Genomic DNA, 21,994 nt, shown 5'->3' with positions numbered 1-21,994 from the left:
ATATGACTATGTAAATAAGATCAAAAGAATGAGTTGGGCAGTTGTTAGCCCGATCACTAGGAAATGGGTTGAAATCAACAGCACTCTTAGGTTTCAGTGGCCTTTGGATCAGGCCCTGTAAACACTCAGAGCTCTTTGTGTTGCTGTGAGCCCTCTGTGGAGCCTGAGGGCTGGCTGTGACCTTGGAGGGCACATTACCTGTGGCTGATGCTGTGCCAGCACTGCCCAGGGCACTCTGGTGCTGGGGGCTTCTGTAGTCAGACACGAGCACTTTGATACAGGCAGAGCTTGGGGGGATGTTAGCTTCTCTTGTAACATCAGTGGACAGTGTGACAAGCCAGAAAGATCTGCCACTGGAGTAGAAAATTAATTTCTAGTGTGGTGTGTGAGGCTGGCTAAGTGAGGCAGAGCTGGCCAGGTAATTTGTGTCACGAGTAAGGGGACCCCCATCAGAATTCAGGGCTCCCATTTCAGTGACAGCTCTCTGTGGTGGCAGTGAGAAAATCAATAGCAGGCTCCTCATCACTATAACTGTGCTTTATGACTTCTTCAGAAATTTGAGAGAATAGACAAGGATAGAGAGCTGATTTTGCCTCTGTACTGATGAAAGTTCAGGGCTGACCAGCCTGTGTCGTGAGGGGCTGAGAACATGGAAATGGAGAGCAGGGCTTCTGCAGTCTTTGTCTGGGTTTGTTCAAACCAGAATTACAGATGCTTCACGTCTGCCCAAGTGGAGTTAAAATAAATTCATTTGAGAGGAAGAATGTGATCAGGCTGCTCTGGAAAACCCAAGTTGGACTTCCAGCCCTGGAGAGCCAGCAGGCTTGTGCTGAGGAAGAGGTTCATATTGGCTGGCTCTCTTGTCACAGTCCACTGTGCACCTCTCAATGAGCCATGTATTTTACTGAAAAGCACCATGCCCTGCTCTGATGAGGAGATGCAGACTTTGGTGCTGGCAGGGAGGGCAGGCACTGGGACAGCTCTGGCTCCAGCAGGAGGGCTGAGCACAGGGGAAATCACCATCCCTTGCTTCCCCCAGACTCAGTGGGGGCTGTGCCAGCAGGATGTGCTTGGAGACATGGCTCGCTGGGCTCTGGACCTGCTTGCCCAAAGCCACAGGTCTGGCAGCTGGGCTCTTCCCTTCTACATTGCATCAACTCATCAAAGCAATATACCAGGGATTTTGTTAGTGTCCCTTGAGTCACCCAGCCTGTGGACACTCACTGTTTTTTATGGGAGGAAGGAGTCCCATTTTCATGCATGTCTTCCACCTGCTTCAGTGCTGGTGGAGCTGCAACATCACCTGTCCAACTTCCAGCTTTGTTACATTGTGCTGCTCAGTTCAAGATGTGGGTGGCATTTTGGGATCCATGGAAGTAGGAGGAGGTCAAGCTTTTAACAGTGTTACCAGGAGGAGGAGTTCTGCAGGTTACCATTATTTTTGGGAAACAAACCCCCTGTTTTCAGTGCTCAGCACTGACCCAAAGGCACCCAAAGATGACTTGTCCCTGGGTGTGACAGGGGGCACTCGAGGTTCCAGGTGCTGAGGAAGGCAGCCTTTGACTGACACTTGATGGAATTGCCTGAGTCCATTTCTCTGCTCTACAGGGAAATGAAAAAAAAAAGAACTAAAACTGTATTTTAAAAACTGGCATGTTTAAGAGAGGAGTGGACAGTGGGGCACTGTGCTGCTGGGTTTAGTGGGAGTTTTGACATGGATTTCCCTGAGGGCTTGCTCAGTCCTTACTGGGGGATGGAGAATCATTCCTACATCTAGTGCCTGGTCTAGTGAGCCCTGTACCTATGGCAAAGACATGTCAGAACTGGCATTCAACACCTGGCATTCTCCAGCACCAGCAGGGAGTATTTTGTGATGGTGAAGAGTCTGGCTCTAGTGGGTTAGGAACCACCTGGTGGCTAATGTCACAACCCTCTCATCCCTGGTCTTGTTTCCTTTCCTGGGTAACTTCCACTACAGTTTCCAGCTCAAAGCCAAGGCTGTATCCATATGGAAGATGTCCCTCCCTTTGCTCCATATGGCTCCTGATTTTTCCATCTGAATCCTACTTGTTCAGAGGTGCTGGTGGGAAGAGTGGACTAATACTTCCCAGGATGCTGGTGTCTCTCTAAGGCATTTTAAAGTTTACAGCCTTTGGAAGAAGTTCCAGCCTAGCTCATAGCACTCCTTTGTGTGGATTGAGATTTCACCATTTATGTGGGGCTGTCTGGCCTTTGAGATGTGCTGCTGAGTCCATGTCAAAGATCATCCCTTGCTGTGGGCCAAACCAGCAGAGGAGCTGCCTTTGTGTTTCTGGGGCAAAGAATCCAACCTTGTTTCTACATGTAACAAAGCCTGTTGAGATGCTCAAGGCCAAATTCCTCACAAATCCTTTGGTGACAAGCAGATATTGCACCTAAAGCAAGCATGATTTGATGCTTCATGCTTTAAAAAATAGGCACGATTGTGTTAATTGTCCTGGTTATGTATTCCAGATCAGCCTCCAGCAATTGCTGCTGTTGAGCTTCTGGATGAAGTTGGCATTTTATGCTTGAAACATTGCTCAGATTTGGAACATAATGATGAAAATAGCCTAGAAACGTTTTTAATCAACAGTTTAAAATCTCTGCATGGAGGAACCCTTCGTGAGGAGCAGAAGGAGAGGATTTCTGCTGTTGTGGCTGCTGTTTTTCTTCCTTGTTCTCAAAGAAGAGTGTGCTGGGGGTGGGCAACATCTTGGGAAGATTGAAGAGAATACAATGCAAAAGGAAAATGTCATTTGTTTTGGCCCAATCAAAATGTCACTCTGACCAACTATGAATAATTTCTTGGCAGCTGTTCTGTGTGGAGGCCTGCAATTAATGCAATCTATGCAATTGTTTGTGTTAATCACTTCTGTAGTCATTCAGTTTAAAGCATTTTTGACGTTAATATCCCTGATATTTCAGTTCTGCATTTCACATTGTGCCCAACAAACACACCTCAGACACACCGTGGCATAATACAGCTAAATAGGATGTATTTGATCTTCTCAATTTTTACTGGGATTTAGGCAGAGGTGAGCATTTGTCAATAATAATTGTGATCATTCCATTTGTTCTAATTAAACAATGAGGCATACAGGAGCAGGGCAATCAGGAGATAATCATATCCCTGGTGTAATTGCCATGTACAGGGCACATCCAAGTGTTTCTAAGCCTCCAAGCATGATTATCTTGTGATAACTGCACCCCGTAGGTTGCCCAATTTTCAGTATAAAATGAAATTATTATTTTTTTAAAGGAACAAGAAGGGGCAAAACTGTCTTCCAGTGGTAGAGGAAACCAAGCAGAGCTCAGGAGGAGTTTGAGCTGAAGCAGGGTGTGAGAAACTTGTGCAGTGTCTGAGTTTGCTGCAGTGCTGCTGCTCCTGCCCAGTGGCCACCGTGGGGAGAGCTTGGGCCTTTGTGGAGCATCCCAGCTGCAGCTTGCTGGAACAGAAATGTCTGTCAGAAAGAGGGATGGACTCTGATCATGGTGCCTCAGGATTGATCTCCCCCTGTCTAGTCAGTACTTGGGCAGTTAGGCACACACTGGTGTGCATGCAGACCCCCATAGCCCTGCAGGGCTATGTGTGTGTGTGCAGGGGCAGGGAAGGGAGAGCCTGGTTCCTTCCCTGGGAGTGCCCCCTGCTCCTGCTGCCAGGGAGACACCTCTCTGGGGCACTTTGCCCATTCAGATTACCTTTCCCCTAATCTCTTCAAATCTGGTTTTTCTTTTAAAAGCCCTCCTCCCTCTCCCCTGCTGGCTGTAGAAGTGAGAGAGGATTCTCCATCTCTGTTTTCCCAGTGTTTTAATGCTGGCAGGGAGGGTGTGTGGGGGCACCCCCGTGGGCTCTGTGCCCCTGCTGGTGTGGCTAACAGTGCTGCTCTCTGTCCCCTCCCTTCAGTGTAACAATGACTACGTGCCCGTGTGTGGCTCCAATGGTGACACCTACCAGAACGAGTGCTACTTGAAGCAGGCTGCCTGCAAGCAGCAGAGTGAGATCCTGCTGGTGTCCGAGGGATCCTGTGCCACTGGTAGGTATGGCTCACCCAGGCTGCCTGCTGACCCTGCCACACCCCAGGAAAATGGCCAGAAGCCATTTGAATTCTCCATCTGAGCTCATTACATTCTTTGATTCATTTAACTCATTAATTTGGGGAGTGACAAGTCGCTGCCATCCTTCCCTGTTAAGTAAAATACTCTAGGCTCACAGTCCCTGATGCACTGTACCCCTGGCACAGAAGTGGATTTGATTTTTAATTTGTCTTGTGCTCCTGATCACCCTGTGCCCTGCCTACACTTCTGAGCTGTTAGGACAAGTGAGCTGGTAGCAGATTAAGTGAGCAGATGTCTGATAAATGGGCATCTGGATTACCACAAACCTCTCCATAATCTGGAGAGAGAGAGCTGGAGCATTATTGCCTGCAGTCCAGTTCCTTGGGTTTTTCCTGATCCTTGTAGGGCCAGATCCCCAGCTGGTACAATTCAACAGATGATGAGTCCTGCCAATTTATACCAGCTGAAAACTTAGACCAAAGCACAGGTAATGAGCAGGTCTGTGCCACAGGTGTGTTGTTCTGGGCTTGGGAAAACTGACTGGCACGTGAGACAGCTTTGCTCAGCTCTGAGCCTTGTGAGCTGTTTATATCTCAGCTTGCATGAAAACAGCCAGAAAGGTGAATGAGCAGAATCTGCCAGGAAAACCAAGTTGCTTACATGCAGGACTTGCTGATGTTTTTCTTTCGTGCTCGGTATCTGTTAGAGGTGGGCAGTGAAGTTAACTTGAAAAGAGCAGGAGTAAGCCTTTGTTCTTGAGAGAGTTCTTTAAACTTAAAGCAGAATTTTTTCTTGGCTGAGGATGGAGGAGTCAATAAAAAGTACATTAGACAAACTTTTTTTCAGTGCTGTAATTTCATGTTTCATACACCTGAGAGAAAATAAACTCCTTTCTCTGGAAATGTTGTTCTTCTCTGAGGCTGTTACCTGACAATTTTCAAGAAGGAAAAAAACATATGCTGCAATTTTTTTGTCCACAAATTGGTATTAAATGGAACTCAGGCTGACAAAACCTACTGTGGTGTAGGATTTGTTCAACTTAGTAAATTCTCTCAGCACAGCAACTGGTCTTTTTTGGTTCAAACTTTTTGATTAAAGGGATAATTTCAGTGCCTTGCTACAACTTTTCTGAAACTTATTTGCCTGCTGGCAATGACTGTGTAGGCAGCATTCTCTTTAAAACACATTGTGGATTTCAGAAACAGAGAAGGAAAAAATAGATGTTTTCCTGAAGTCTTGATCAAGGTCTTTGGCCTCTTTTTCCTCCTCCCTAGGAGGAGCTCTGTGGAGAAGGGAACAGCCAGTTTCCTTAGGTTTTCAGGATAAAAGATGAGATCAGGAAAATTCAGGACATGGTCACTGGGAAAACACCATTATTTCTATTCCCTTTTGCATCTGGCCTTTGCAGCCTTGCTGCATTAACCTGCCCTTTGAAGCAATTCTTGCAGCCAATTATTTAGGAAAGATTTTCCCTTTCTTTCTTAGTTTTGAGCAGCGATGGCATGTGCAAGTTCAGGCCTCAGTGTCAGTAAATGAGATTTAACAGTTCACAGGGTGCTTTGATCCCAAAGCAGCTTTTCCAAACTCTGTCAGTTTTGATGCTGATAAATGCATAACTCTTCCACTAAGGGAAAGGATAGGATGGCAGCCTCCCTCCCTTCCCTGCAGAAGAAACCCCTCTTAGGTATTATTTTTGGTAGCCCTATGTGTGTGCATTTCCATGCTTTGCCTTGCTTAGAAAGTTTCTTACTGAAGCTCTGGCCTTGGCAATTTTGTGATGTTGCACTTTCTAAATCTGGGATTCTCATCATTCCAGCCAACAAAATGTCAAGTAGAGAAGAAAGAAAGCACTCAGTTTTGGAACTCAGCAACAACCTTGAGAAAAATGGCATTTTAATCATTTACATGAAGACTTTGAATAATAGTAATTTAATGGTTTATTCCAGCTAGTTATAATTTGATGAGATGTCCTGTTTTCTAAAGATGATGGTACAAATTTACAATTGCTCTCTCCTCAAACAAATGGCTTTTAAAATTTCTCCTTGGTGAGGATTTAGTAGTGACCAAGAGGAATAACTCTGCACTACTGTTGAGAACAAAGATTTATCAGTCTGAGTACAACAAAACAGGGTAGAGACTTCTAAGGACATTGCAGCATTCTGTGGCTTACAGTATTTTGATCTGATAGAGAGACTTTAAAGAAAAAAAAAGGAGAGACGAGAGAGATGGCTTGAGTGAATTACATTCAGATTAGATCTCTATAATTTACCCAGGGATGCCTTCAAAGGAGAGGTGCACTGTAGTACTCTTCACTGAAGCCTTGCTTTGCATGCTCACAGCACATGCTGGAGCACATGAATGTAAATTTCTTTCTGTTCTTTTCTCAGATGCTGGCTCAGGATCTGGGGATGGAGGTAAGAGCCTTCTCTTAATATCTCTGCTCTTATGTGTACACATACTGTCTCCCACAATTTTGGATTGTAAGTGGATATGCTTTGCAATTTAAGTTGTTGCACTACATATTGTCTTTTGCTCAGCTCTGTCTTTGAAAAAAGTGGTATTTTGCATTTCAGTCAAGCTGGAACCTAATCATGACATGCTGTTTTCTAGGGGAATTCAGAAGGCTCTGTTACTTCTAATAGGGCTTGGAATTATTCATAGGTTGTGCTAGGAGCTCTATCTCCATCTACTGTTACAGTTGCACTCATTTGTTTTATGTTTAGGGTAATATTTCTTTTGTTTTTAAAACATGAGCCAAACCCTTGGCTCTTCCTCACTGGAGGATTCAAGCCAAATATTTTGTGGTAGCAGAGAGCATGCTTTCAAAGAGATGAAGAAATGTCACAGGGGAAGAACAATGTGTTTTTATAAGAAGAGCCACAACAAAACTGAACGTGGAAATAGCCTGAGCCCTTTGTGGCATACAGGGGGTACTGTGAAATGTTGGCAAATTAGCATTTAAGTAGGGAGTTATTTTGTTGGGTTTTTTTTTTTGGTTTTTTTTTTTTTTTTTTGTTGTTGTTTTGGTGTTTTGTTTTTTTTTTTTATTTTGGGTTTTGTTTTTTTATTTCTTGGTGCAGTCATAGTGGATTTGCTTGTCTGACATCAGTCCTTCTTGGAAGTATAAGTGTTGGGTCTGGGCAGTGCCCAGTGTGACTTTTGGGGCTGGTAGGTCAGGCTTCTCTGGGGGCCAGAGATAGGGATAGTCTGGGTTTTGTTTAATTCTGGTAACCAGGGTATGTGCTTGAAGGTATTTTTCCCTGTGAAGTGGTCAGCAACATGAGCATGAGGCATTGCAAGGGGCCTGATTTTCTGACATCACACTCAGGCTGCTTTCTGGACACTCCAAGATGCTTCCAATCTGGCTCCCCAAAAACTGCAACATAAAATATTGCTAGTTTTTTCCAGCTATTCCTATTTTACACTAATGTTTTTTTAGATTGTCTTTTTAAACCAGAAAAAAATATCTTGTTCAATGCTTATCAGAAATGTGCAATTTGTTTTATATGTATGATAGAGTTTTCACACCTATGGTCAATAAATTAGTTTTCAGATGAAATTGCACAAAATTCACCGTGCATGTACCAAGGAAGACAGATAAGGTTTTCAGTTTGTTTTGTAAGTGAGGAGGTGGGAAAACAAACTTGGCCACTTTCTGAAAGTAATGAATTCCAATCTCAGAAAGCATAGGAGTTTAAAAGCATGATTTCCAAAGACTTTCATTTTAGAAGCTCAGGATGACAGAAGAAGAGCAGAGCAGGGTCTAGAGACTGACTGTGCAGGTAGTAAGGAAGCAGAAAGAACAGTTGGTACATGTGTTTAAGGGTCTACAAAGCTGCCTTGTATTATTCTAGATTTAGTAGGCAGCTATGGCTGTTCTTGAAGTACAAAACTATATTTATGTGCCCTAAGAAGCTAAAGAAGCTAAATCCAGACAAGTAAGTATTGTCACTACATCACTCTTTACTAGACATGGCCTTGTTGTAAAAGCTGTAATAAATTTTGGATGTCATCACACTAAGTCTTGTAAAATCCACTCCAGCAGTCATGAGTGGAACATCTTCCTAGGAGAAGCCCAAGGTCTTAGGCAATGGTTTCTGATTTTTCAGAAAATTCTTCCTATGCTTCTCCAAGCAATCTTGGTTAACAGAATTACCAGTGCAGCATCTTCTTTAGGAAAACTGCTGCCATAGGGATGGTCCCAGCCAGCCAGCTGTGAGATAAGGGAACAAATTTCCCAAGAGACTCGTATCTTGTGGTTGGATTTCTTTGGAGTACACATCTAGTAAGGAATTAACTCAAGTTGTGTTTTTTTCTGGTCCTTAGAACATGGCAAGTTTCCAGCTTTGGGGTGGTTTCCCCCATGACTGATACCAGCTCAGCTCAGGGCTGCTGTTCCTTCAGTGGAGCTTGTCACATGGAAACTGTAATTGCTAGAGGGCTCAGAAATAGCTGGAGAGGGGTTGGACAGATGCAGATAAGCACACCATGTGGTCATACAGCCTCCTTTCCTCAGGAAACTGGTCAGAGCATGAACAGAACAGCCAGAGGCTGTGTTTTCCTCTCAGGTATTCCCATCTGGGTTTGCAGGGAAGTCTTCTCAATTCACTGTGAGGATTTGGGGTTTTCTGTTATCCTGTCAGGGATGCTGAGATCAGAGAAGTCTCAGCTTTTCAGCACATTAATGATCTTGAGAGCTTTCCAGAGGTGATTTAATCCTCCTTTATGCAGCAGTAACATGCAAAAGTCCCCTTATTTGTAAAGTGATGAGGGAGTCATAATCTCACTTGATTACTGAGCCTTCAGCATCCACTTTTGGGGATACCCAGGAGATGGGCAGGACAGTAGGTGTTCAAGTTTCTTACAGCAGAAGACATTTTTCCCTGTAAATGAAGATGAAAAACGCAGAATCAAGAGCCATTTCAGTGTTTTGATTGCAGAAGCTGGGAGTGTGGTGTGGAATTATTTAAAAACCCACATCCCAGAAAGATACTAATCAGAAAGCCAGAAAGGATGAATGTGAAAGACTTTATACAGAGAGTAATTTAAAGAGATTCCATTCATTTTCATCTATGCCGTTCTCTAGACAACTGGGTTTTTTTAGAACCCAATGATTCATGTTTTGGTCTTGAGCAGCTTTATAATGAATTCTTGCTCGTTTCCTGGCTTCCTTCTAACAGCAACAAACTCAAGATGCAGTATTTCATTATAGCCCTTAATGGGCTGAGAGCATCTCTCCCTCGGTGTCATTTTCACACTGAGCACCTCTTTGCCCTGCTGCATTGTCTGCACTCCCAGCCCTGCTGATGGGCTTTCTTCACAGCCTGATGGATTCACTGGGGGTGGCTGCCACCCCAGGCAGGGCACTGCTTGAGCACCTACCTTGCATTTGTTTGAGCCTCCCTCAATTTCCATTCAAGCCCTACTGGGGCCCTGGGTGCACAGATCTTAGACTAGTTTGGTTTTTATGTTAATTCTTTATGCTCTAGACTAAAGCAAAATTAAACCAACCAAATGAGTGATAATTCATCAATATCATCACCACCATTTATTTTACACTAGCATCTAGAGGTGCTAATGCTAAGATTAGGACTCCAGGGTGGAGAATGAAAACTGTGAAGCAGAGCCTGGGTATTCAAGTTGGGCAAGGGCTGGGAAGCTGCATCACACTCCAGTGTCTGAATTGGGAATTGCACATGCTGCTTCAGAGCTGAGGCAGTGCTGGGGCTTTGGAACCCCAGTGTTTGTCAGCAAACCCATGCAACATCCAGAAAGAATCAGAGATTATACTGCTCTATAACTTATTCCTGATCTGTTAGACAAACCTGAAAGCCAACAACCTTACAAGCCATCTTCTTTTCTCCCCCTCTCTGCCTCTCTTCCTTTGTGTGTGTATTTTAAGGATGGGCATGGCTTGTTTGTTTGTTCATTCTTTCAATTTATCCTTTCAGTCTTAGCCAGAAAAAAAATGAAGTCCTGCAGCTTTTTGTCCTAATGTGCTAACGTGTAGATTTAATGATAGATTTGGTATTCTGGGCTGCCTTTCCTGTTGACTTAGAGATGTGTGAACAAACACATACATATTATAAATCTATATGGAGCAGCAGTTATCTTGAAACACTAACCCAGAGAAAACAGGCAGGAAAAAATTGGAGCCTATGTTATTTTTTTCAAGGCAAACCATATTGCAGCATGTATATAGTTTTTTTTCCCCTTTAATCAACAGGTAAATGGCTACTTTGACCCAACTGCATTTGCATTTGTCTCCATGCTGGTTTTGAATGGCTTCCTTGAATTCAGCAGCTCTGCTGCTTTTCCAGTGATTTTGGTTTCTGCTATATTACAGTGTTGATTGATGGGCAGGGCTATGCAGAACATGCTGAATATTGCTGTAAACACTGTCCTAGCAATCACACTTGAGCCAAAATACACCATAAAACCTGGAGTGTATATTGGTTTGAATGAGGCAGTGTATAAAATGCAGTGCTGATAAACACACACATGCACACATGTTCTCCATGAAGGGGAGAATACTCTGACTGTTCTAGTCTAACCTTGGAAAGAAAGGGAATTCATATTTTGAGCTACAGACTATTTTCCCAGGTGTAATAGGTGATTCAAGCCTCTCTCATGTGAATTCAGAATATCTGCTGACCCCATGTGCAGTTGTCAACTGCAATAAGGAAATAGGAAAGCTTCTCCTGCTCTAATTTGATTTGGGAGATACAATTTAAAGCAGCATCAGAAGGTACAGAATCCACTGTAAGCAACGTGCACTGACTGAGTAAATACCTCTGGAGGGAATGTTTAAATCTGAAATGATTGACCTGACTGTGGTTGGTCAAATATGTCTCCTTTGTTAAACGGGTTTTTACCTTGTTAACCTCAGCATGGCACTCAGCCCAAACCAATAAGCTCTTTGAAAGGCTGGGTTTATTAGCTCAGGCTCTTTGCTGTCCTAACATGATTACATGACTTCCAGTTCAGGGCTGGAGCTCATCTGACCTATAGAAGAGTTAGGTCAGGGAAAGGCAGTTCATGTCTCTTTGTGGCCTTTAAAAATTAGGAAAGGATGAAGTTCCCATGTGTTTTTGTTGACTGGAAGAGAAGCACTTGGGCATTCACAAGTGCCAGACTTCTAGACCCCTGCCAGGGGCATTTTGTGCTGGTTAGGATGCATTAACCATTTTGGAAAATCCTAGGAAGGTATGGAGATGACAGGAATACCAGTTTTTGGACTCCTCTTAGGCTCTCATTTAAGCTGAGTACAACCCTGGTAGGCTGAGATGCTTGAGTAAATAAATCCTCCTAACTCCCAGAAGCTCACCAGCCCTGGAAGATGGTTGGATTTAGTTGCCTGGATTTTGCCTGTGTTTTTCTTGCTGCTTCTGAGGCTGGGATGCAGACATCCAGTGGAAAGTGCTGTGTTTTCTACCTGTGTTATTGATGGGCAGCAGTCCTTGCTGTGCTCCTGGTCCCATCAGGCAGGCACTGAGAAAAGCCATGGGAAAAGTTGATGTGTAGTGAATGATTTGTGGCCTGTTTTCAGCCATTCATGCAAAACTGAAGGGAATGAATAGGAGATGCCATGAGGATCCACTGACTTCTGTGGGCAGGAGTATGAATGATGTTCATTCATAGCCTCTTTCCTGCATTATGCAATCCTTTAGGTTTTTGGCACTTTGTGTAAGTAGTTCAGAGCCACGCAGGGATTCTATGAATGGAAGATGCTCACCTACATAAAAAAATACTGAGGATGCCCTGGTTTTGCTTTAGAAGTCAAAATTGCTTCTCTGCATAGAAACAGAAAAAAAAAATCCAAAATATGCTGGCTAATCATGTGCAATCTGTAAATCCACTGATAAGTAAGTCATCAAATCATCAAACAAATCCTAAGATACTCCAGCAAACAGATTAAAAAAGCAGTGCCTGATCACAAATACTCATTTATTGGTCTGTTATTGTAAACACAGCAAGAGAGAGATGTAGTGGTCTGCTACATCTCTGTAAACCTGGATTAATTTTCCTTGTGACAACTGTGGAGTCACTAGAGATTAGCTGTGGTGACAGTGAGAGGCAAATCTAGCCCACTGCTTTTCTTTTTTGTGCAGGGAGTTCTTCCACAGAGAAGAAAAGTGGTTTTTAAGCTTTCAAATGGCTCTTCCAAGCTTGCTACAAACACCTTCATGGGGCAAGAGCATGTGTTCAAGCACATGCTTTTTGTGGCATGCTTAAATGCCATTGACTCTGAAATTTTTCTTCTGCACAAGTGGGATCTGAGGCAGCCTGGGAGTGACCAGAACTGCTTCACATCCTCGTGCATCTCATCATTGTGTGTTGTGTGGTTTGGTGATTGAAGAAGCTGATTCACTGGGCACTTGCTTTGACCTGGTTTTGGTGTGACACAGGATTTTGTGAGATGCTCTCATGAGATCTTAAGAAGAACAAATGGGATGAAAACTGCCAAGTCTCTCTAAAGGTTCATATATTCACTTTCTCTAACTCCTGCATTTCAAACCTCAGCTGCATCTGGCAAATTTAATGTATTCTGCACTTGATGTTTAAACTCCTTTTTGTCTAAGAGGTTTTCTCTCCTTTCAGAGATTGGGAAGTGAAACCAGAAATTTTGCCTGCTATTTTTGAAGTCAGTGGGAGCTTCTCTTAAGGAAGAGCACAACTGATTCCTAGACACTTAGCAAACTGGAGACAGCCTCCTACTTTATGTAAATATGCACACAGGACAAGTTTAATGAGTGTGGTGCAAGCCCAGGAATCCAGTTCATAGTCATAATCAAATCCAGACGAGTTAGAATTCTATGGGAGAGCACTACCCATTCTTTAGATGTTGCCATGAGTCTTCTAGCCCAGGTTTTTGAATAGCTTTATAGAAAATGTTTTATTTCTAGTTTAAAACAAACATATTGCTTGTTGCTCAGGAGAATCCTTGAACAGAAGCCCAAAGTGTTGAACAGTAGGGAGGTCTCTAAACTGCAGTTTGAAAATATCACAACTCAGGGAAGAAGAGGTCTAACCCATTTCAAGTTATTTAACATGATTTTTTTTTAATGCCTTGGACTTCTTTATACCATTTCTTCTAGCTGCATGGGAGTTAGATAATGATGGTGCCCATATAAGCCCATTGAAAAAGCAGTTATCAAAGCAGGGCACTTTTTACCTCTGCAGCCCCAAATATCTTGCAGGTAGCAGTGTAAAGAGAGATAGTTGAGGAATTTTAATGTTGGTTTTCCATAAACCTGAGAAGATGGGAAAGTTCTAAAGGTCTGAGAGAATGTAGATGTGTAGGTATTAAAAAGGGTAAGGGATGGAAAAGAAACCAGATATTTATGGGCCTGCCAATCTGACATTGATTGAGGCAGAGCAGGACATGCAGTCCCAGACCTGCTCAATAAAGAAATAAATGAGAATTAATGCTGAGCAATATGGGGTGATGTAATAGATTCTGTCAACTAATTGAAATGTTATTTATGAAGCTACAAGTTTGGTTGATACAGTGTATGTGGATGTCAGTGAAGCATTTGGCATGCTGCTACATGACACTGTGATTAAGGAACAAGAATTGTGCACAATTGACATGGTATGTAATTAGTGGAGTAAAAACTGCCTTTCAGGATGTAATTATAAGTGGATTTATCATTGTTAGATAGACAGCAAAAGGATCTGCCTTGTGCTCTTTATTTATTTACCAGTGGCCTATGTGGATGCATTTCTCACTGATCAGGTTCTCAAAGTTAAATTTGGGAAACTAAGAAATGAGTGGTTCACTGACACAACTCACTCTGGTGCAAGAGCAGGTCCTTTAATGTGGCCAAACATGAAGCCACAACCACAGAGCAAAGACAGGAAAGCAGAAGGTGAGTGATGCTCCAAAGAAAGCTGAGTTTTAGTTCACATGTGAATTAGGCAGAGTTTAGCCTATTTTGTTCAGCAAGGTTGCTGTGCTCAGCAGTCCATAAAGGGATGGATTATGTGGATGTGTTTGTTCATTTCAGGATCCACACATGTGTGTTTCTCTCTGCCCTCTCCTATCTGACTGTGTATATTTACGTCTGCACACAGTGGAAGCAATGTGGGCTTTAGTAGCTAGTGGAAAACTTCATGCATAATGCTCTGCTAATTGCTCTCTATTAAAAAATAGGGCACACTACACTGCATTTGATCCAAACTCTTCTTTATGTTGCCAGGCACTGGATAACTTCAGTTATCCTGATCTCATCTCAGTCTGAGCTTCTCTCTGTGCTGCAGTGCTTCCCTGGCTCCCAGTGTATTTACTGCTCTGCCCCAGCTGGTGCTTGCTGAAGGACAGGAGGATCCCCAGATGCCTCTGGAGGGTCTGTCCAGGATTCTTTTCCCTCTCATGTCTCCAGGGGAGGACCACCCCCAAGGAGCTCTGAAGTTCCAACCAGTATTGTTCATTATTAAATATAATTTGTTTTTATCTGTTGCTACAGAGAGCCTCCCTGAGTTTGATATGGTGTGTGTGTGATGTGTTTGGGAGGTGGAAGTACTGGAGTAGGCTGGAATTGCTTTGGCTCATACATTGTCCACTAGACTCAGACAGAGAGGCATCTTCATATTTGTTATAATAGGGCCTTGATAAATAAATAACTTCTTTTGTACAGTGCCTGAAATTTTCATCAAAAGAGGAGGAAGCCTCTTATATGAATCACAAGGCCAGTGCAGGACAGGACTGTGCTGTAATTAATTTGGACAAATGTTGAAGTGAACTGATGGACTCAGGTTTGTTTAGATTAGTGGCCTTTTGAAAAATGAGTTGTCCCATGTGTACAATTTTTCAATCTGTTTACATCTAATTAGCTGTTCAGATTGGCTAAATTCAGCAGTGTCACTTGAATTGCATTCAGAGGTGAGGATATGATAAAATAGGCTCTTTTATTATCTCTTCAGCAAGTGGCTTGGAGCACTGGCACAGTGTGAACTGAGGGCGTGTGGCAGAGCTGTCTGTAAGGTGGAAGCAAATATAATCAAGCTGCAATCTCAAAAATGTAGTGAATTATCTGTAACACCTCTCTGGTGCTTATTCAGAGAAAGAGAGAGCAGATTTTCCTGTCATCCTCTCCCAGGACTGCTTTTTGGCAGATGTAGCTGGCTGGGGCGTGGTGCTGGGGCTGCCCTTGTACCCTGGCATCCTTACCTGTTCCACTATTGATTCCTGCAGGCTGCATGTTCCTCCCTGGAGACAAGTCATTTGAACAGCTTGAAATCTAAAAACTGATTGCTGCAATGTCAGGTTTCTAATTCTGCAGCACAGCTGACAGCTCTGGAAAGTCCCTGTCAAAGGCAGAAAATACAACATTCTTCAGCAGACTTTGTTCTGCCACCATACGGCCCCAGTTCTGTTTTACTGCTCCAAAGCCTACAGGCTTTCACATGTTTCTGACCAAAGATTCTGCTATTAATATGGAAACTTCTTGGCAATTAAGCTGTGCTTATTGCTGCATCAGTGCTTTTAGCCCATGGCCAGCAAGCAGCACCCTCTGCGTGGCAGCAGCAATTCACTTCTCGTGCTTAGTCATGGATGCACATCCAGGCAGATTCTGGCACAGGTTTGCTCAAATATTTTTGAAAGTTTATTGTTAGTCTTTTCTTTCTGCCTTGGCTCCCTGGAAGCTTTTGCTAGGAATGTGCAGAGCAATCCCCTGTCCTGGTGTAGCAATCCCTGAGAACAGAGCATTGTGAGTGTTTGCAGAACTGTGAGCTCTGCCATGGTGAGTGTTGGTCAAACCACGAGGCTCCTTCCTTGCTGCTGGAGTTTTCTTGGGGTTTTTCTCCTCCTGCCCCCATAGTGACTGTGCTGGGTATTTTCTGGCCAGGCCAAGTTCCCCTGTATCAGCAGGAGAAGGTGCATCTTCCCTGTGCCATGGGATCCTGGAAAAATGTGCTTCATCAAATCTGGGGCTTCCTCAGTCTCCTGAAGGTGAGGATGACAAGTGACTAAGCAATGTCTGCAGGCAGCAGCAATAATTTTGGGTTTTTGTTGAAAAGAGAGCATTTCACATGGAGAGGAACTCTTTTAAACCAGTGCAGTAAATCTGCATCTGAACCCATTAGTGCTACGTAAGGGCTCAGGATACAAAGGTGCAGCATGCACCAGCACCTCTGCTGTAAGGAACTCTTTTCTGCATGCCCTTAGCTGCATAACAGCTGCTTTTAGTCTGAAATTTTCCTTCTGTTGTCAGGAGGATTTTCTTGGATTCCCTTTTTATTTGAAAACACTACCATGAGCCACTTTTGAATTGACAATAATACACATGAAGTGAAAAGTTTTGGGTTTAAGGCATTCATTCTTACTTGAAAAGAGCAGTTTTAACAGGCATGAGCTGGTACTGGGCAGGATTTTCTGTTTTCTTTGTGCCTATTCATCTAACCTCTACCTGAGGTTTAGGTACTTCCTTTCCATCTCAACTCCTGTGCTGCAACACTTGTTGGTTGAAAGAGAGCCTTTTGATTTTCATGGGCAGTTATGGTCAGGAAAATCTGTTTTGCAGAGATCAGCTACACTGAAAGTAATCTATGGTTTGATACAGTCTCAAGGCAGTACAGAGGTGGACAAACGAGTACCCTTGGTTTGGAAGTAATGCTGAGAAAATCTGTCAGTGATTTATGTATTGGAAAGAATATCTGAAGTAACTTTCTAGAGTGTTACAGTCTGCAAACAATTATAAATGCAGAGCACAAGAAGGTTTAAAGCTGATAAACAAATGGGAAGAAACTTCTACACATAGTATCCTGGGAATTGACCAGGCTACTTCACCATATTTTCCTGTCTTCATCTCTAGATTTTCCTGCTAGATTGCTTTTCAGCTTCACAGGAAGGAGAGATTTTGCTTTGTCTTAACTAGGGAATTAAACAGCTGCTAGGGGCAGGAAAAATGGTGGCACAAGCAATCAATCTTTCATCGTATTATCCAAGATGTATCTTCTTTCTGGAAGAGATTACTGGTGCAATCTGTATAATTAGGAATAGGCACCCCCATTTGTTTTAAACAACACGTGGTGGCTAAGCACATAATCTGCATTTTCTCCTTCCCATACAAGTGCCTTCAGGATCAGGGCCATCTCTGTCATCTGCATTTTCTGTGTTTAATGGCCTTGTAGAACTAACTGATGAAATGCTGTTAATTTGGGGGGATGTGGAAGGAGCATAAGATTCCCAGCAGACTCTGATCTGGCACAGGGAGCTGTCAGACTGCACAAAGTTGCTAAGGCCAGGTGAAATTAGTGCCCAATTACTTGTACAGTGGTATAGGTGCTGGCATGTATGATACAAGTGTCACCATGTAAATCCCTGCAAATTCCTGTATTAAATTAATGGCACTCATTTAGTCTTGTCACTTGTCAAATGGCAGTATCTCAGAGTGGGGCAGGCAGTGAAATTCCTTTTGGTTTTTAGGACTTAGTATAACTTTCAGTTATTCATAATGGGTTGGATTTAAGCAGTTCTAGCAGCCCTTATCTTCATTACCTCCTGTGAAAGGGGAAAAATGGTGGTGAAGGTGGAGAGAAAACTAATCATAATCTCATAGTTGTGTTTGTACATCAAGAGGGGTGGGAGGGGACACTGAGGAGCCTTGTGACCCTTTGGGACACGTGCTGAATATATCCAAGAGGTGAGGGAGCACAGGGAAGCACAGAAGAAATAACCAGTGGTGAGGAAGGGAAGGCTCTTCTCATGTCTCACCCTCCTTGCTGTGGTTGCACTGTTATTGTCTGGAAAGGTTTAGTGCCAGAGGGTTTCATAAAAGACAGTAATCCTGCAGGTTGTGTTACAGCACTTCTCTTGCTGCAAGGCAGGCAGTCACACAAGGCTGCTGGAACGTGGCTCTCAGCAATAGCAGCCAGCTGTGCCATAAACACCAGCCAGACAAATGTCACATTTACCAGAGGCAGCCACCAGGTGATTTATCCAAACACTAGTCTGCTGCTGGCCAGAGTAATTTTTGGAATATTTTACATTACACTGCCATTAAACAAATACTATTAGAATAATAATCCTCTCCTAGCTTGAGTTTCTTCAAAGGGCTTGACAAAGATTCCCCTCTGTTTGGAGGAGGGACAAAATGTGTGCTTTTCAAGAGCTTCTGTTGTAACCATCCCCTCACTGTATAGTTTACAGGCACTGTAGAGGATTAGCTAGAGAGTACTCCAGAGGTGCTCTTCTCCTGTCATCCTGCAGCTGACAATGTCATCTGAGGGAGAAGAATGTAGGTAAGACATGCAAATAAGCCAAAGAGAGCAGTGAAAATGTTGCTTTTTCCTTTGGCTTGTCTTTCAAAAACAGAAGGTATAATTCTGATCCTTTAAACCTACCCATGAATGAAAGCATGTCAGGGCATGCTCCAAAACATTTCCCTACTAGTGCCTTCTGTGTAGAAGCCATTCTGACTATGAAAAGCTGTGCCTCTGCTTTTACACTCAGAATTCTAATTTTGTAAAAAAAAAAAAAAAAAAATGCAAGTTATTAAGCCAACCACAGTATCCTTGTGAGAAAAAGAAGAGAAAGGTTAGTGAAGCCTGTCCTTGATGAGAAGCAATGCCACCAAAAGAAATAAGGGGTGGTAAACTGAGCCATGCTCATATGGGCCAAGCAAGCAAGATCAAGCTTTTCACTAATTTCAGCTTCTCCTGGACAGTCATTTTCAACTAGATCCAGTCTTCAGCTAGATTTAATTGAGAAGCTGCTTTTGCTAATGAATTTGTAGCATTTTACTGGCCCTGGAAGCTTTTGCTGTAACACACTCAGTATATTATATTAAAAATGTATACCACAGCGGAAGCAGTTTTGTAAAACAAGCTTTAATGCAGCATCTGCTTATTTGTGCCTTGGGGATGTGAGACAACAGCAGACTGCTTACTGCTTGAGAAGTCAGCACACCACCACAGGCTTTGCTCTGGTGTTAGAAGTCAGGGCAGTGCCTTCATCTGGATGCAGATCAAATTGCTGTGTTGATAATTAGAAGACAATAAGCTTGCATGAAATTGTACCAAGATGTATTGAAATCAGGTAGTAATTTTCCTTAATGCTGACTGGAAGTAAGCCATGTCAGAAGGTAACCAGAATGCATTATTGTTTGCCATTATAAAAAGGTCCATTTAAATAGCTCCCTCTCACCAAGGGCTATTTAACCTTTTGTAGGTATGAGCATTACAAAGGAGCATGCTTTGTGTGCATTATTCTGCATAAATGCATGCCCACAATTTGTATGTTTCTATGTGCATATTCATCACAAATCAGGCTGGGGTCAGTGTATTTCCAAATCGTGTCACTGGAGATAGTCAGGAGCAGCTGTTTCCAGAGAAGGTGAAAGCAGCTTCATCCTTGAGCTACCCTACTGGGAAATGTCTCACTGAAACCACCAGCAAATGCTTGGCTTGTGCAACAGGATGGGAGAACATGAATTGTCTCCTATAAAAAATGTGTTTGTATTACATAGCTGTGAAAAAACCTGAATGCTGGGGTCTGGTGATATGATAATGATCTTAATTGTGATCCCTTTGCTGGAATGAAACCCATTGCACTGGATGTTCTGTTTTCCTTGGATTCTGAAAGCTGAACACAAGACCCTTCAGGATGCTGAGGACCCTTCCCTTTGCTGCCCCTTGCCTTGTTTGCCTCTGTCTGCTCCTCTTAGCTTTAACTCCTTTGTAAAAGATAGGTGTTTTTTAGGGAGCATTGCTACACTTGGGAACATTTTTTCCTAGCATTTCAGCTTGTCCATTTCATCCCTGTGCTTTTTGTACTCTGCTTTCTGTGCTAATAGGACATTACTAGTTACATCTCAATTGAGTACTGTTACTAATTGTTAGGTGATTTGCTGTGGTGCGTTCCCACAGCCTGCCATAACTGATTTTTTGTATTTTTTTCAGAGCATTTCTTTCAAAACAGATGAGCTTGTGCTTATGTTGATCAGTAACTAAAAGGAAGATGCTAAGGCAGCATTTGAAAGCTCACAGATACAGTACGGCTGTGAGCTTTGGCTTGCTCTCATCAGCAGCCTTATGGTGGGTTTAATTTGGAAATCATTATTTGGACAAAACTGGGGCAGAGCTGCATCTCAGCTGGTCCCAAATAACATCAGCCTCTCAGTGCCTGTGCAGCTCAGGGAGCAGATGCACTGTTTATTTGCAGACAGATGTAACTGGAAGCTCAGATCCACGCCTGATTTTGCACTGCCACAGTGAGGAGCTCTGAAAAAACTGTGTGGGCTCCTTGCCATCACTGAGGCAGCAGGACAGAAGATACATCCTGTGGGGCTTGGCCAAGGTAACATCCAAAAACTTGCCACTGACTCCTCTCCTGCTCTCGGCTCCACAGCACCACTTCAGGTGGTGCTAGCAGCACAGAGCACGGTATTTAGATGAAGTTTCTGTGGATGGTGTTAATTCAAGTATCAAAGCCATAGCAGAAGCCCCTGCTGGAACTGGAGGCATCACTTTGCTGTTCATTTTGGCAGATGAACTGGAAGAGTTTTAATTCCCTTTCTGCACTCCCTGCCAGAGCAGTCTGGGTGCAGGCAAATAGAGAAGACCAGTGGCATTGGCTGGAGATTTATAATTTCCAAGGCTGCAGCTGGAGGAGTGAATCTGCTAGTGTTGTAGCTCTGCCTGGAGCTTGATAGCTAAATTAAACCATCCACCCAGCCATGACAGTGTGTAGGCATTTAATGCTTCCCCTAATCATGTAGTAGTGCAGGAGGAAGTACAGGTGATCTGAAACTTTGCTTCCTGAAGTCTGATGCCTCAGGAAATGCCTTTGTTTCTGATTTTTCTGCCTCTTAGTATTTATTCAAGCACTTAAGGATCATTTAGTCTGGTGCTTACAAAACAAATAAATTCCTGGAAATATGTTAAATGTTTTTCATCTATAATGTCTTCAAAAAAGCTGGTGTGACCTCAACAGATAAATTGGCTTGTGCCATTTCTCAGGGGGTCAGGATCCAAAGGTCTGCCTTCAGTGCCTCCTGCTTAAAAGCATTTAAATGGGTGATCCTTTTCCTGCTTTGTTCTTCTGGAGGCTCACTTTCTCTAAATCTGAAGGCATTTTGTGGCTATTTCTTAGACCAGAAGAGAACAGCTGTGTGAGTGTCAGTGTTTGCATATGCATCACATAATATATGAGCATATAATAAGCAAGACCGAGTAACTTACATTTTTTAAAAAATCAAAATGATTGGTTCATTTATTTTTAAAGCCATGGAAAGCAGGATTGTCTTCTTTTTCTTTCTTTTTTTAAAGGCCTGCAGCAGGCACAGAGTATGGAAACCTGCATTATTAAAATTGACAATCACAATAATGCTCTAAAATCCACAGGAAGAGGCTCTGATGATTGAAAAGCCAAGGAAATAATCAGTAGTCAAGGGCAGACAGGGTTCCTAAAGGGATTCCAGCTTGTAGAGAAGAAATAATACACCAGGAAGTAACAAATGGAATTAATTGGTTCTTCAAGTAGAACAGTTACAGAAGGAAGGAGGATTATACATATGTATTATTATTTAAATAACTGAATGAATAGAGGACTCCAGACCTGCGGGTAGCACACAAACACTACTAAGAGACCCTGGGCTGCTGAAATAAATCTGCATTACAGCTGGGCAAGGAAAGAGGATAATAAGGTGCAGCAGGTCCACTTGAACTTATTTTGGCTGATGATGAATTTGTGAAAATGTTAGACCTTCAGGTTTTAAAAGCCCATTTTTGAACACTGAGAAATTCCATTTGCTTTTCATTTGTTGTTTTTTTTTTTGTTCCACGGGTCCTTGGTTGCTCCAAAATAAGCATCTTCAGAGTTAGAATTCTGCAAGCCTGACATTTAAATGGCAGTTTCACTTGTATGTAATTTCCTTCTTCAGTCCTTTTGGGAGTATTTCAGTGTCCTATT

At 42.9% G+C, this 21,994-nt stretch overlaps 1 protein-coding gene across 1 annotated transcript in view; it reads left to right on the top strand.

Moving 5' to 3' along the window:
* The window catches only part of TMEFF2 (transmembrane protein with EGF like and two follistatin like domains 2), a 112,864-nt gene that overhangs the window by 3,460 nt on the left and 87,410 nt on the right, over positions 1–21,994 (top strand). Inside the window, exons 3-4 of the mRNA XM_056496790.1 lie at positions 3,926–4,055; positions 6,465–6,491. Coding sequence (XP_056352765.1) covers positions 3,926–4,055; positions 6,465–6,491 — 157 coding nt within the window. The remainder of the gene's footprint in view (positions 1–3,925; positions 4,056–6,464; positions 6,492–21,994) is intronic.

Source organism: Oenanthe melanoleuca, chromosome 7, assembly GCF_029582105.1.
Source record: "Oenanthe melanoleuca isolate GR-GAL-2019-014 chromosome 7, OMel1.0, whole genome shotgun sequence".
NCBI classification, from domain to species: Eukaryota; Metazoa; Chordata; class Aves; order Passeriformes; family Muscicapidae; genus Oenanthe; species Oenanthe melanoleuca.
Note: the sequence above shows the minus strand (reverse complement) of the source record. Positions and strands in the feature narration are given on the sequence as shown.